The sequence below is a fragment of the Lepus europaeus genome, chromosome 14 (genome assembly GCF_033115175.1).
Source record: "Lepus europaeus isolate LE1 chromosome 14, mLepTim1.pri, whole genome shotgun sequence".
Lineage (NCBI taxonomy): Eukaryota > Metazoa > Chordata > Mammalia > Lagomorpha > Leporidae > Lepus > Lepus europaeus.
The window spans coordinates 63,903,196-63,919,200 of NC_084840.1; the positions used below are offsets into that span (position 1 = coordinate 63,903,196).

Genomic DNA, 16,005 nt, shown 5'->3' on the forward strand with positions numbered 1-16,005 from the left:
TTCTGAGTTGTCAGGTAGAAAGGTATTTATCCTGGTGATGTTGTCCAGAGGACTCTTGGATACAAGACTTGGAATCCAAGAGGAAGGTCAGATAGGGATAGACACAGAGCCAAGTCACCAGGGCTGCATGGCTAATACCATTGCCTGGGGAATGAGCGTCAGTGAGAAGGAAGATGAAGTCACAATCTTCAGATCAGTGTTCCAGAGGGGGGTGAGTCAGCCTGAGAGAATCCTTCCAGTGTGAGAGACTCTTAGGATACGTGGCAGCAGACCATGTTTCTGTAATACCGAGAAGTAAATGAGCAGCAAAGGAATTAGAAAAACCAGTTTATGGAGTTTATTTTCTTCCTTGGTAGTGATCCCTAATTGGGCAGATTTAATCTGAACATTAACTTCACTTATACTTGATCTTTCTTCCTTTTGAGTGGCTTTACCAGCTTCCTGCATGGGAAAGGAGGGGTAGAAATGATTCTGTATACTTTCCTCAAATGTGGGAGTGTTTTGAATGCAGAGCCTCTAAATTAAAACATTCAGGATGAACGTGTTATCCAATCGTCAACATCCCATTTCTGTATGTGCTGAAATGAAAACTGGGGCTTTAAAAATGGAGGTTCAGGGGCCGGCGTTTGGCCCAGCAGTTAAAACGTTGGTTAAGATGCCTGTGTCCCATGTCAGAGTACGCAGAGTTGATACCTGGCTCTGGCTCCTGACTTCAGCTTCCTGCTAATGCAGACCCTGAGAGGCAGCAGATGATGGCTCAGTCTGGTTCCTGCCACCCACAAGGTGAGACTAGGATTGCCTTCCTGGTTCCTGGGTTTGACTTGGCCCAGCCCTGGCTGTTGAGAACATTTGGGAATGAACCAGGGAATGAGAGTTTATATTACTCTCTCGCATACTCTCTCTCTTCCCCCATCCCCTACCACCGTCTCTCACATAAATAAATAAGAAGCTTTTTTACTGCTCCCATTTGGCGATCTCCAGAGGTCACAGGATGGGTCAGAACTATGAAATACACGTGTCCTTGTAGCCCATGACCTAGGTGGCACGCTAGACTGGATGCTTAACTCATTCCTTCTCTAGGTCCAGGTTTCTTTTGGTGTAGCTGATTAGGGGGCTCCCCTAGTCCATCTCCTGGGGTCATCACAGTTCTTCTTGTGTCTGTGTCAAGAAAGTATAACATCTGTGCATAACCTGTGGCTCTAAGACTCCTTTTTTGTATTCCTGTCCCTTGGAGGAGTATCTCTTTATTTTAGCACTTCCAGAAAACTATGTCTGTTGACCATTATTACTCTTCGAAATTTTGAGTTGCACTAAAATATTTATAATGTGTGGACAAATACTTGAAAGGAATTTTTGTTTCCATAAGATGTATCTCTTGATTTACTGAGGCCTATTGGTGATAAGAAGTAATAGGGAGTTTCCGATCAAGGGTTGCATAATATAAAGAACACCTCTTTGATATCAGCCAGCAATTACACACTCACTACAGAATCAGTCTCAGCTCTCCTCCAGATGAGACAACAATAGGCTGTTGGCCACATCTTGGCTGTCTGTGCTGTTATGTGGGTCGTGGGCTCAGCTGTGGCCCTCGTGGGTGGTTTTGCTGGCTTTTGTGGGGCTCACTTGGACTGGGACAAGTGTGAGTGGAGTGTGTGTGAGTGAGTGAGTTGGAGAGGGGAACTGGTGTTCTTGCTGAGCTCTGAGCTCTGTGTGTCTGAGTGTGTGTTGATTGACCTCATGAGTCACTACAGACTGGACTGGGGTGGCAGCAGAGGGACGTGGTATTTGGTCGTCCAGAAAGTTTTCTTGGCTGTGAACTCATGGAGCATGAGGATTGTCTCCAGGGAGCCTCAGATCTCCAGCCTGGTGCAGGCCTGGCGTGTTGGAAGCCAGTGTACCTATTTGTTACACACTGGAAGCTGAGCAGCAAGTAGCGATAGGCTGAATGAAGCAGGGGCTGCTCCAAGGGAGAGTAGTAACTACCAGGGAGGTAAGAGTAGAGTTCTCAGAACCAGGGATGGCTCCTGTAGTTTCTGTAGAGTGGATGCGTCTTACGTCTCCATGTCAGCCTCCACTCCAGAAGCTAAGAGCTGACATGTAAAATAAGCTGTGGGATTAGGCGTTGTGTCAGACACCAGTCAGGATGCCTGTGTTCCACAACAGAGGACGTGGGTTTAATCCCCAGCTCTGGCTCCTGACTCCAGCTTCTGCCACTGCAGACCCTGAGAGGCAGTGATGATGGCTGGGTAGCAGTCCTGGCTCTTGGCTCTGGCCCTGGGCCAGCCCCAGCCATTGAGGGTGTTTGGGGAATGAACCAGCAGATGAGAATGTTCTCTCTCTCAAGTAAATAAAAAAATAAAAATAAAATAAATTATGATGTATGGGTGCAACTTGTCTTACAGCTGCTTGCCTGCTGTGGCACATCTTCCATAGCATTGGGCTAAGAAAAATATTCTAAATAAGCATGACTGGTGCCGTGGCTCACTAGGCTAATCCTCCACCTGCGGTGCCGGCACCCAGGGTTCTAGTCCCGGTTGGGGCGCAGGGTACTAGTTCCGGTTGCTCCTCTTCCAGTTCAGCTCTCTGTTATGGCCCGGGAGTGCAGCGGAGGACAGCCCAAGTGCTTGGGTCCTTTCACCCACATGGGAGACCGGGAGGAAGCACCTGGCTTCTGGCTTCGGATTGGCGCAGCACCGGCCGCTGCGGCCATTAGGGGAGTGAACCAATGGAAGGAAGACCTTTTTCTCTGTCTCTCTCACTGTCTATAACTCTACCTGTCAAATAAAAATTAAAAAAAAAAAAAAAAAAAAACAATTAAGTAGAGGATTCCTGAAAACCAAATGGTTTGTGACTTGAATGCAGAAGCCTTTGGCTGTAGATTGCATTTGAATGCCAGTCTTCTGATTTCCTGTTTCCTCTGCTGCCCTTCTGGGCCACAGTAGATAGCTGGACTGGAAGAGGAGCAACCGAGACTAGTACCCGGCGCCCCAACCGGGCCTAGAACCCCGGGTGCTGGCACCACAGGCGGAGGATGAGCGAAGTGAGCCAGGGTGCCAGCCATGCTTATTTGGAATAAGCCTCCACAGTAGCATGTGGGAATAAATAAGTGAACTATGGACTAACCAAAGGATAAGATGCCATGTGGTCATTAAAAAGCTAACATTTTCACATGACATTTATTAATAAGGGAAAATTCTCATTATATAACGTTCAATGGCAAAGCATAAAAAGCTTATGTTGGCCCATAGGAGGGCCCAAAAACATCCCTTTTGAATCAAAGAACATTTCCAAGGTGGAAGAGGTAAAAACCTGGGTGTCTGTGCAGCAAATGAGTCTGTGGTTGGGTGTGGCTCTCTGTCGCTTGAAGTGCAGAGTCGCAGCCTGGTGGTCAGCAAGTCTGGGTGTCGTCCAGACCTTGAACCCTCTTGGAGCTGTTTCTTTTCCTGTCAGCGGAGGTGCTCGGCTGCTGTAGAGTGGTCCCTTGGGGGCCCTCTCAGATCCTCCAAGGTCTGAGCTGTGCTTGGAGACTGGACAAAGTGGCTGCCTCGTGTGGCTCACGTCGGGTCACCAGCCAGGACTCCATCCTCCTTCCCTCCCCTTGTTTCCCAGCACTTGGCAGGACTGTCTCGAGTTTCTGCCTCCTGAGCCACTCCTTGCTGCCGCTGTGCGGAGGCCTCTTGATTTATTAATCAATTAATCAGTGCATGCTGGGGAGCTGTTCAGGGTAGTTAAACAGAGAAAGCAAAATGCTGGAGCCGTAATCAAGATGGATCGTAATTAAGAGCCACCCTCCCACCAATGATCTTCCTGCCCACCCTGGCTGCCCCACACCACCCCCTCGCCCACAGCGCATCAAACCCATTCAACCCTGGTGGGGCTTCCGCCCCCATAAAAGCTGCCAGCAGATTCCAGGAGGGTGGATTTTCTCCTCTTGTCCTAGAGGAAAACAATGCTTGACGTGAGCCTTACCAATTATTTGCAATAAGTGCTGGGCTCTAAAAGTTCAACCAGGCTCCCCAAATGGTGTAGCGGCTCTGTCCATGTTTGAGGATTCCCGGTTCTCCCCTGTTCAGATATCCACACAGAACATGGAGCTTCTGGAAGACCTTAGAACAAGGATGGGCCATGGTCTTTTGTGAGGGGTGAGAAGTTCAATGAGATTAGGTTGTTCAAGGTCATAGAAAACTCCAAGGTCACCAGTAGGAGAACCGGAACCAGAACTCAAATATTTTGATGCCCAGTGAACCCTCTAAATGTTTGTTTATCTTTGTAATCCCTATTTCCTTTAAAAATTTAAAGCAAAGTGCATGAGAGGCGGCATCTTCTTTAGATCCCTCTCCTGATTTCTCTTTGGAATGGGCCTCTGAGCTCAGGATTTTTAAATCGTAGTTTTACTTGTGGGGGAAATTGTCTCGACCTAATTGGCCCAGACTTTGAGATTCACGGGTACAGACTGACCAGTGTGTTTTAGGGCTGATGGAGAACACAGGCCAACCTTCAAGGTTGGTTGACCCACTGGACTAGGCTGGACTTCTGGTCCAGAATCTGTTTGGTTTGGTTTGGTTTTCTCCCAGAGAAGATCAGGCTACCGTTTTCTCCGACTAGGCTCCCTGTTTCTGGTCACAGGAACATCCAGTACTACCTGTCTGTACATAGTGGGAGCAGGGTCCACGGGGTGCGAGCCCAGAGTGCTTGTGCTTGCCTGCCTCATGGACCAACATCTGCATCTTTGGCTGGATCCCCGAGGGAGGCTCCAGATATGGCTGTGACTTTCACGGCCACCAGGGAGAGTCTGAAATGTTCTTCTTTGATTGGCCTGGAAGCTTCAAACGAATTTTTTTTTTTTTGGGGGGGGGGTCTTCAAAGTTTTCACTCTACAGTTCTTTTGTGTGTCAGATGTCATTGTCAACCACAAAAGCTCTTGTGCCTCTCTGGCTTCTCCTGTGTGTTGGATGACAATCAAGCAGTCAGATTGTTTGCATACATCTAGGGCTTAACTCGTCAACCAGACATTTGGATTGTGCTTGCTAGGCTTGAGTTACAGGCTGTCCTTTTCACCCTCTTCTTTTTTGTGTGTTCTTCAGGACCCGGCTTTCTCGGCTGTGATCCATGACAAACTCCAGGTCCCCAACACCATCCGGAAGGCGTGGAATGACCGTGACAACCGCTGTGACATTTGTGCCACACACTTGAACCAGCTGAAGCAGGAGGCCATCCAGATGGTGCTAACCTTGGAGCAGGCAGCCGGCAGTGACCACTACGATGCCTCACCCGGCTCTCCCCCACCGCTCTCCAACATCCCCTCCCTGGTGGGGTCCCGGCACGTGGGCGGGCTGCAGCAGCCCAGGGATTGGGCCTTTGTGCCTGCGCCCTATGCCACCTCCAACTACACAGGCTTTGCCAACAAGCACAGCAGCAAACCCAACAGCCTTGGGGTCAGCAATGGGGCTGAAAAGAAGAGTGGATCCCCAGCTCACCAGGCCAAGGTCAGCCTCCAGATGGCCACCAGTCCCAGCAATGGGAACATCCTCAACTCAGTTGCCATCCAGGCCCACCAGTACCTGGACGGCACCTGGTCCCTGTCGAGAACCAATGGGGTCACCCTGTACCCCTACCAGGTAAGTAACCTCTGTGAACAAGGGAGGTCGTGGTTGGCTGGGTCAAGGCAGACTGGTGGGTGATACTTCCCTTCTCCACCCTTCTCCTTCTGGGAACGTCCCCAGGAAGGGAAGGGGCACCCTTGGCCTCCACCCACATCCCAAGAGCTAGAATGCAGCCTCCTGGACCCCCTCCCCACCTAGGACAGACAATCTGCCCAGGTGCCTAGGAGGACAAAGAATGAGTTGAGTTGAGCCCAGAGAGTTGTTTCTGTTATTGTTTCTCTTTTTAAATATGGGGCAAAGATACAGGGAAGTAGAAGATGACTTAAGTATGGACGATGATACTGCTGGCGAGTTCTCTAGAGTGTTTGCAAGGGGATGTAGGTTGTACCTTGTGCTGCCTTGAAAGAAAGCGGGAAGCATTGAATATGTTACATTAGCATTCTTGGTCTGCCAGACTTTTCATTTCCCAAGTGTTTTGTAGTTTGCAAAATAGCAGTGCACACCTCACTTTTTTTCTTTTTTAATTTAGTTGTTTATTTGAAAAGCAGAGTTACAGAGAAGCAGACACACACACACACACACAGAGAGAGAGAGAGAGAGAGAGAGATCTTCCATCCACTGGTTCACTCCCCAGATGGCCACAGTGGTGAGAGTTGCGCCTATCTGAAGTCAGGAGCCCAGAGCCTCCTCTGGGTCTTCCACATGGCTACAGAAGCCCAAGGACTTGGGCCATCCTCTACTGCTTTCCCAGGTCATAGCAGAGAGCTGGATTGGAAGTGGAGCAACCGGGACTCAAACCAGTGCCCATGTGGGATGCTGGCACTGCAGGTGGCGGTTTAACCCGCTACGCCACAGCACCAGCCTCACACCTCACTTTCTTTAATGGCATAGTGGGCCCACGAGGTAGGTATGTAGGGCGGGTGTTGGATCTTCCTGTTACAGATGGAGCCTCTTCGACCTAGAGAAGCGGAATGGCCCTGGGGCACACAGCCCTCCCCGAGCCCCGGGAACAGGCGTGCCTGTCCTGGCTGCTCCTGACTTTCCTAGCTTACTGTGGCCGAGTCTCTTGCCCACGTTGTCTCCAGATGTGGCTGCTTTCCGAGGTCCTCAGGGGAGGAGGCAGGTGAGGGCAGAGGCAGAGCTGGCTGGCTGCTTTGCTAGCACCAGAAGGGCTTGTGTTCCCGCCCATGGGGCGATGGTGGGCTGATGTGACTTCAAGCCAGATACAAGATTAATTCACAAAAGCCGACCACTTGACAGTGTCCTGGATAAATTTAATTGTTTCTTTCTAACCCCAGGCCAGACCAATTCGTGCATTTCCTCGGAGTCATAAAGGCCCCAGAGGAAATCTCTCTGGGATAAAGAGATTTGGTGCCCGGCTATGAATCAGCGTCCCCTGTTTTGTGACTGTGTCATCCCCGTGCCCTGGGGTGGGGGCTCCGGGCCTGGCCAGACTGAGCGTCTCCCGCTGTGGACATCTTCCTGCAGTAAATACTGTGCAGTTCACGGTCCAGCCGGCTCGTCAGAGATGGTTGAGTGCGCTGAAAACTGACCTCATTCTTCCTGCTCACCCATGCTCCCACCTCCCTCCCCACCCAGCAGAGGGCCTCTGGTTCCGTGCCAAAGCTGTTCCCCAGGCGGAGAAGCCTCCAGGGGCTGTTACTGCCGAGGGTGCTGCTGCATGCCCACAGAGCCCATGGGAGGCCTGCGGAAATGAGGGAATACTAGGCACCTGCTACCACAGCGCAGCAGCTGCGGCGAGAATAAAGACCGTGAACCTGGGGGAAGGGGTGTGTGGGTAACATGAAGGCCCCCCCAAAACCTGCCAGCCCCCCATTACCCACCCCACCGCGTGGTAGTCTTTGAAGGTTGCAGAAGGAAGGTTCTTTATCCTCTCTTGAACTACCTCCAGCCTCCAGCAAGAGCAGGAACCCATAAACATCACAGATAAATAGGAATCCACCCAGAGAGCTAAGAAAATGAGGAGGCGCTGCGATTGCATTAAACAAACCGCAGAGATAATTTCTCGTTAAATAAATTAGCAAATTGAGCCCACCAAAGGCGAGGTGCACGAGGTGTTTCAAAGACTTTCTCCTACTAGCTTGTGTACCTTTAGTGCAGTCCACACCCATGCACACAAAGCAGAAGGTGTTCTAGAGCCTTCACTGGGCCAGAGGAATTTTTACTCTAAAAAGGCCTGTCTGAGGCTGGCGTGGTAAAGCTGTCTCTTGGAACACCCACATCCCATACTGAAGTGCCCAGGGTTGAGTTCCACCTCTGCCTCCTTCCAGCTTCCTGCTGCTACACACCCTGAGAGGCAGCAGCGAATGGCTCAAGTACTCGAGACCCTGCTTCAGCCTGGTCTGGGCTGTTGAGGGCATTTGAGGAATGAACCAGCAGATGGAAGGTCTCTCTCTCAGTCACTGCCTTTCAAATAAATAAAAACACTTTTTTTTTTTTTAAACATGCCTGTATTGGTTCCTTGTAATCAGCTATAGATTAATGATGTCTTTTGGCATGGTGGCTGCTTTTGTCTGATTCACACTCGGTAACTAAGTGCAGGAAATACTGTGCATATAACACTCTGAATGGGTGGTTGCAGTTAGAATCCACTTTTGTGGGACGGCAGTGGACATGATGGGAGACTTGGGGCAGAGTTCTACCAAGTTCAAGTCTGTGACTCCACCCACTGCTGGATCACAGTTTAGTTGCTGAACTTCTTAATCTGTTCCCTCATCTATGGAATTCCTGTCTCAAAGGGTGCATATAAGGAACAGTTAAGAAAAGTGTGTGAAAATATTTTCCAGACTATAAAGCAGGAATATCAGAATTATCTATTGCAGTTCCTTATTTATCAGCGAAGAAATCTGAGGCTGAGGGTTTTGAAATTTTCCCTGTTTAGAGTTCCCTGAGTCCTGGTTGATTCTCTGTTGTAAACTGTGGGGAACAGGCATCTGTTTTATTCTCGCCTCCCTCACCACCTGGGTCAGAGCCTGCTCACATGTGCACATGTGGCTACTCATTGGAGAAAGCTCCAATATGAGGGAGGCCCTGAAGTTTTCCCATGACTGGTGCTAGAGTTAGGGAAAGAAATCCAAGACTACAAGGGCTCTCAGGTCCCAAGATTTTTGGTGGAAACCACCAGTATTTAACTCCAAGCTAATCTTTAAAATGAAGTATCTTAATGACAATTAAAAAATCCTTGGATACAATGAAATGAATCTAGGTAGCATGATATCATACTCAATACAGGGGCATTTGAATGGGTACAAGAACTCATTTCATAGGATTTCTCCAAATTGGACTTACCAAGAAAATTCGAGAAGATGCAAGTAAGAAATCCACAATTGGTCTTCAATGCAATGAAGTTATTCAGTGTGCATTCCCTTGAGTTGAAGGAAAACATCTGCAATAAAAATCGCCCCATCCTGCTTTCTCAAAAAGCATCCTTCGGAACCTGAGTCACAGATAGCGGTCGACTGCCCTCAGCTTGAGGTCATTGTGGGAGTGTCCCTTATACCTTTGGAAATGAGTGTACCTGTGAGTACCATCATTACTGGACGTCACATTTTAAAATAGCAGCAGGGAAGGATGCAAAAGCAGCACCAACCTGGAAACATCTCAATATTTGCTAAACTGTAGGCTCTCTGCAGAGACTGGAACTTGCAAGGGAAGCCAAGGGGAGGACTTGGCGCTGTGCTTTTTACGGAGGACTTCTAAACCGGCCCGTGGGAGGAAGGCGAGGCTGCAAGCCCGCCACGTGCTGTACCCAGTCTCAGGAGCTTTGGTTGTGGTGGGTCCATGGCAACTAGAAGCACGTGCTCTAGAAGAGCTGCTGCCTGCAGGATGAGGAGCCAGTGCTCCTCGCTGAGACACGTTTTAGGAAGGCACGGGGTGAATGTTTACAGTAGGGTTCATCTGAAACGTACAACATGCCTGTTCCTGAGCCAGCTCTGGGGTCAGTCGCTGCTACTTCTTCCCAGCCAGGACAGTAGCATAAGATGTCACAATTAGACAGAGAGCAGCAGGGGAAAGATTTTTAAGACATAGCCTTGGTTTTCTCCATGGCCACAGAGGTATTGGGTTTCTTTCTATTCTTTGACAAAACATGAACACAGGAAAAGGAATTGTATCTCTCCAGGATGTGGTGTTTGGGGTGAAAGCCCAGAAGGGCAGTAACATCTTACAAATATGGGTAGGGTTGTGTTCCGAGGGGAACCCCAAACCTCACCAAGGGAATTCAAAAATATTTTATGTCCGGTTGTTTTCCTGGTGTGGAAGACTGCATAAGAACCCCACCCCCAAGTTACATCCTAATCCCTATAACCTGTGGACATTCTACCTTGCCTGGCATAAGGGACTTGGCAGGTTTGATTGGCTTGAGGATCTTGAGATGTGGGGGATATTTTGGATTAGTGAAAGGATCCTTATAAGAGGGAGGAAGAAGAATTGGAGACCAAGGAGGAGATAGATGAGGTTAGAAGGAAGCAAAGATCTGAGGGGAGGGAAGGGCGGGGAAGGAAGGAGGGGGCCACAGGCCATAGAGACAAAGGCAGAGTCTGGAATTTGGCAAAGGCAGGGAATCAGATTCTCCTGCAAGGCCTCCAGAAGAAACAGGACCTGCAGACCCATTTTAGACTTCTGACCTCCAGAACTTTCCAAGAATAAATCTGTGTTGTTTTAATTTTTGACAGTTTACTTATGCAGCAACAGGAAGCGATTACACCTAGTAAGTGCGACTGAAATGCATGGTAGGGAGAAGGGAGGGGAGCTCGTACACACAGAGGTCTCCCGCAGAAACCTGCTTGATGGCTGAGAACATGGGCTTTTCGTCCCACGGGACAAACCACACTGCCCTGGGGATCGGCCAGTACATTAGCAAGTCAGGTTATTTCATTTGGGTGCCTGGGCAGAATGAGAGATTACTCATACTGCACTGCTGGTTTCCAATGGTCTCAGATGTCCCTATTGTTATAGAATCATAATAACAAGCATGCCACAGCCACTCTCCCTTGGGAGCTGGTAATTACCATTCTGTAAGACTCTCCTCCTGCTGAGGCTGCAAAGAGCATTCTGAGCTGGGGGGCTGGTGGGCGGGGTGTAAGGACTTGACCGAAACACCTGTGGCGCTCAGCTTCTCTGTAGTGTCTTTAGACCTGAGAGAGTTTCAGAAACTGCCCCAGGAATGATTTTTGCCTCTTCTGGTGTCTTGAGTCTGAAATGCATGTGAAAGCCCATGTGCTGGCGGGTATCACTTTTTATCTGGGAAGCGGAAGACAGCCATTGGAGCTTTGGGAGCAGAGAAAACTTGCTCTTAAATGGGGTTCTCAATTTTGGCTGTCTACTAGAATCACTTAGGAGATGAAAAAAATAAAATAAAATAAAATCCTCCCAGTGCCTAAGCCATATCCAGGCCAGTTAGATGTGAATACCTGCAGGAGGGGTGTGGTGGGGGTGAGGAATGGACTCAGGCCTTGGTTTGAATTGCCAGAGCCAAGAACTACAGATCGAAGGCACTGTTGGAATAAGTGTGGGAAGGGAACAATGAACATATTGGTAGGTAGGTAGGTAGGTGGGTGGGTAGCTCTCCTTTCCTCAGGCTGCTGTAACAGGAAGCTGCAGTCCAAGGCCAAGGTGTCAGCGGTGCCCTCCTCCCCCTAAAGCTGCTAGGGAGGAATCCTTCCTTGGCTCTGCCAGCTTCTGGTGGCTCCAGGCATTCGTCGGTTTGTGACAGCGTCACTCCAGCCTCTGCCTCCGTAAGGACACAATCATTGGAGTTAGAGCCCGCCCGGCCCTAGGATGAGCTCATCTTACTCCTGAACCAATTACACCTGCGAAGACCCTTTTCTAAAGAAGATCACAACTTATTAAAGTCTTTAGCCGCCCCCTCCCCCCTTTTTTTTTGACAGGCACAGTTAGACAGTTTGACAGTTTGACAGACAGAGTTAGAGAAAGGTCTTCCTTTTCCGTTGGTTCACCCCTCAAATGGCCCCTACGGCCGGTGCGCTGTGGCTGGTGGGCTGCGCCGATCCGAAGCCAGGAGCCAGGTGCTTCTCCTGGTCTCCCATGCGGGTGCAGGGCCCAAGGACTTGGGCCATCCTCCACTGCCTTCCCGGCCCATAGCAGAGAGCTGGCCTGGAAGAGGGGCAACCGGGACAGAATCCGGCGCCCCAACTGGGACTAGAACCCGGTGTGCCAGCGCCGCAGGCAGAGGATTAACCAAGTGAGCTGAGGCACCGGTGGACTTTAGCCCTTTATTTTTGGAGAGGGATACTATTCAACTATGGATAGGTACATAGATACTAAATATATGAAAGATAATGGATGGATAGATGGTAGATAGTGGATATTAGACAATAGATAAGTAGTTGATAGAAAATAGTTGGTGAATAGATGGGTGATGGATAACAGATGATAGATAATAGATATACATAATAAATAAATGATAGATAATAGACAGATGGTGGCCAGATGAGTAGATGAGACGTGAAGCTGGAGCTGAGAGGTGAGGTTTCTGTGGGCTCCCCACTTGCTGGGCTGCCGCTGGCAGATAAGCAGATGTGAGTGCCCATATCTGGTTGGCAGTGCACAAGTCCCTACCCGCATACCCTCTTGTGCAGCTGGCGGGGAACACCCAAGAGCCAGGCAAGATGAAAAATTATTCTGAGACAAGGTCAAATGATGAACTTGCAGATACGGGGCTTTTGTGGCATCACAGACTTTATTTTGAACTTATACCATACCTTTTAAGTCACTTGTGATTTGGCAGCCATGGATACGTAATATAGAGAGAGGTAAATAGCATTTCTTGGCATACTGCCTAGAGGTAGACGAATGTATGGTGAGGGCCTATTTTGACCAGTGCTGGGGGAGTCTCGTTCCTTTTCTGCTGACCAAACTGATAGTTCGGGATAAGTTGGTAGAGTGTGTATTTTGGTTTTCCTTCTTTAGAAATATTTCCAGACTCCAGAAAGAGACTAGAAATAGTAGCTATGATGCTGTGTCCTAATAACAGTATTTCTTAAAACCGTTGGCCGGGATCCCATCACTTTAGCCATCCTGGTCTCCTGTATGGGGTGACAGGGCCTCAGCTACTTCAAGCATCACTGCTGCCCCCCAGGGTCCACATTAGCAGGAAGCCGGAATCAGAAGCCCAAGCTGGGTAGTAAACCGAGGTCCTCTGTGTCTTAACTGCTGGGCCAAACACCTACCTCCTTGGCCTGCTCTACTTATTTCTCTTGTCCATCCCTAGTTTGTGTGGGTGAGTGGGATGGGGTGGTGTGAGGTGGTGGTAATGTGGCTGTTGTGTCCCAAGCACAGGAGGATTTATTAATCTGGTCTACCTGCAGCTGTCCCAGTCTGGGCTAGGGTGGAGGCCAGGCTGGCAGTTGCTGTGCGCGGAGGTGGGATCGGTCAGGGAGAAGAATGCCTAACTGCTGATGCTTTTCCACAGTTACCTTTCGTTGTAGACAGCTGCACACATCCTGTCTTTCAGCCATCCTTCCCATTCCTGTGGACTGACTCTCTGCTTCTTAAGAGTTGAGGAAAAGACCTAAGGAGGATCCACCACCCACCATGAGCTGGCACAGGGGCACTGACGGCGACGGCTATTTTCTTTTTTTTTAAAGATTTATTTATTTACATGAAAGTCAGAGTTAGAGGCAGAGAGAGAGAAGTCTTCCATCCACTGGTTCACTCCTCAATTGGCTGCAACAGCCAGAGCTGTGCCAATCTGAAGCCAGGAGCCAGGAGCTTCTTCCGGGTCTCCCATGTGGGTGCAGTGCCCAAGGACTTGGGCCATCTTCTACTGCTTTCCCAGACCATAGCAGAGAGCTGGATTGGAAGTGGAGCAACTGGGACTTGAACCAGCACCCATGTGGGATGCTGGGGCCACAGGCAGCGGCGTTACCTGCTATGCCACATCGTCAGCTCTTGCTGTTTTCTTTTGAATAACAATGGAAACGGCTTGTTTTGGAAAGTCTGAGGCGCAGGCTCATCGATGCCTTTCTCCAAGTCTCAAACATGAGAGGCTAGAGATTGGGGTCTCGCCAGAGTCGTTGCTCAGTTCCTAGAAATAAAACCTCAGCCCTGTTTACCATGTGACCCCTACTAGGTTTCTTTATTTTTATTTTTAACTGATATGCAAAAGGTGTACATATTTATGGCATTTTAATGCATGTATACATTGGGTGCTGTTCAAATCAGGGTAAATGCATTGGTCATTTCTTCATGGTGAAAATATTCTAAGTTCTTTGTGCTGGCTATAAAATGTCTATCTATAGTCACCCTACTATAGGTATTGTCATTCAGTAGTCACCTTACTGGGCAATAGGACGCTAAAGCTTCTTACTCCTGTCTAACTATAACTTAGGCCCATTAATCATCCTTTCCCCTCCCTCCTGTCTGTTCTCCCCAGCCTCTTGTGAACACCATTTTACTCTCAGCTTCCATGGCATCAACTTTGTTAGATTCCTCATGTGAACGAGATCATACGGTGTTCCTTTCTGTGTTTGGATTGTTTTATTTCTATTTGAGAGGAAGGGAGGGAGGGAGATTCCACCTGTTGGTTGGTTCTCCAAATGCCCACATTAGCCAGGACTGGGCCTAGGCTGAAGTTGGGCTCCATAAACTCAACCCAAGTCTCCCACATAGATGGCTGTGTCCCAGCTGCTTTAGCCATGAGCAACCCCAGCCGGGTATTGAACCAGGTGCTCTGATGTAAGATGCAGGGATCTTAACCGGGATTTTAATTGCTAGGCCAAGCAGCCACCCCCTTGGCTTATTGTACGTAACACAATGACCTCCGGTTCATCCATGTTGCAAGTGATGGAATGCCATCCTTGTTTGAATGATTGAGTAGTATTCTGTTGTGTGGAAGTACCACATCTTCCCTGCCCGTTCATAGTGGATAGACGCTTATTTAGGTTGCTTTCATTCCTTGGCTATTGTGAACAGTGCTAACAATCAACTTGGGAGGGCAGATGTTTCTTCAACAGATTGACTTCATTTCCTTTGAATATATACCCAGTAGTGGCAGGCTTTTTGACTCTTACATGCCTGCATATTCTTTGCAATGTTGCAGAGTTGTTACAGAGATCATATGATATAACGTATGTCTGACACATGGAACACCTCAGTTAAGTTTGTTGAAACTTAAGATCTTCTTTAGTCAACTCAAGTTCATGAGAACCAAACTGAATGGAACCCAGGCTCTGTTTTCCAGTAACAGAACCAGTTGTAGAGGAAGAAACAATACCAAAATCATGAATGAATATCATAATCTTAAAATGAATATCCAGTAAACTTAGAGAACACCAGCCCCTTTTCATGTGACCGAAAATCAACTTTTCATTTGTATGCCAACTCTGACATGAGAATGTCACATTTAAGTGGAAATTATCTCATTCCACTATTTGTGAATAAGTTGACATAATACCAAAAGGTTCATGGATTGATTTTTCTCTATCGACCTTTTTAAGAGAGGAAGGGGTGAAATATATAGATGTGAATCATATAGAATTCTACAGAATCATGGAGAGAACACATTGAAAGTACTTATTTCTTTAGAGTTAATTTGAACTATCAAGTCATTCAAGACTGGCTCATGACTTTTTTTTTTTTCTTTTTTAAGATTTATTTATTTATTTGAAAGAGTTACAGAGAGAGACAGAGTGAGAGAAACAGTGATCTTCCATCTGTTGCTTTACTCCCCAGATGACTGCAACGGCTAGGGCTGGGCCAGGCTGAAGCTAGGAGCCAGGACCTTCATCAGGGTCTCCCATGTGAGTGGCAGGGCCCCAAACATTTGGGCCATCTTATGCTGCTTTTCCTAGGCCATCAGCAGGGAGCTGGATTGGAAGTAGAGCAGTTGGAATTCCAACTGGCGCCCACAGGGAAGCGGGTGTTGCAGGCAGCAGCTTTACCTGCTGTGCCACAATGCCAGCCCTTCATGATTTTTATTGAATGAATACTTGGAAACAGAGGATCCAGGCCTCTTATTATCGATTTCCTTATTTATACACTTATGCTAAAATAGGATTTCAATACATTGGCTTTCATACTCATTTACACATTCATTTATAAAGCATATTTTTTAAAAATTTCTTTATAAGTTGTAGCTTTCAATCAGTTGGAAAGCTGCAGTCTCCTTTTTACCTATACCACCCTAGACATATACCAAATTAATTTCATATTGAGATTCTAACAGCTAACAGTCCTCAGCATGACAAATTAGCATGCCTCTACCTTACAGGGGTATTTGCAAGGATCAGTTAATGAGTCATATATTTCACATGCCTAACTCACTCCCAGGGAGTCATTTAGGTGCTTAGGAAGCATTTTAGTCACCATTTTTATTTTTAGGACTCCGGAGACCTACTGCTACACCAGTGCTCTCAAGGCG

General features: G+C 48.2%; 1 protein-coding gene across 1 annotated transcript in view; it reads left to right on the forward strand.

The window, feature by feature from the left end:
• The window catches only part of KIF26B (kinesin family member 26B), a 519,978-nt gene that overhangs the window by 198,106 nt on the left and 305,867 nt on the right, over positions 1 to 16,005 (forward strand). The window contains exon 3 of the mRNA XM_062210729.1: positions 5,085 to 5,618. Coding sequence (XP_062066713.1) covers positions 5,085 to 5,618 — 534 coding nt within the window. The remainder of the gene's footprint in view (positions 1 to 5,084; positions 5,619 to 16,005) is intronic.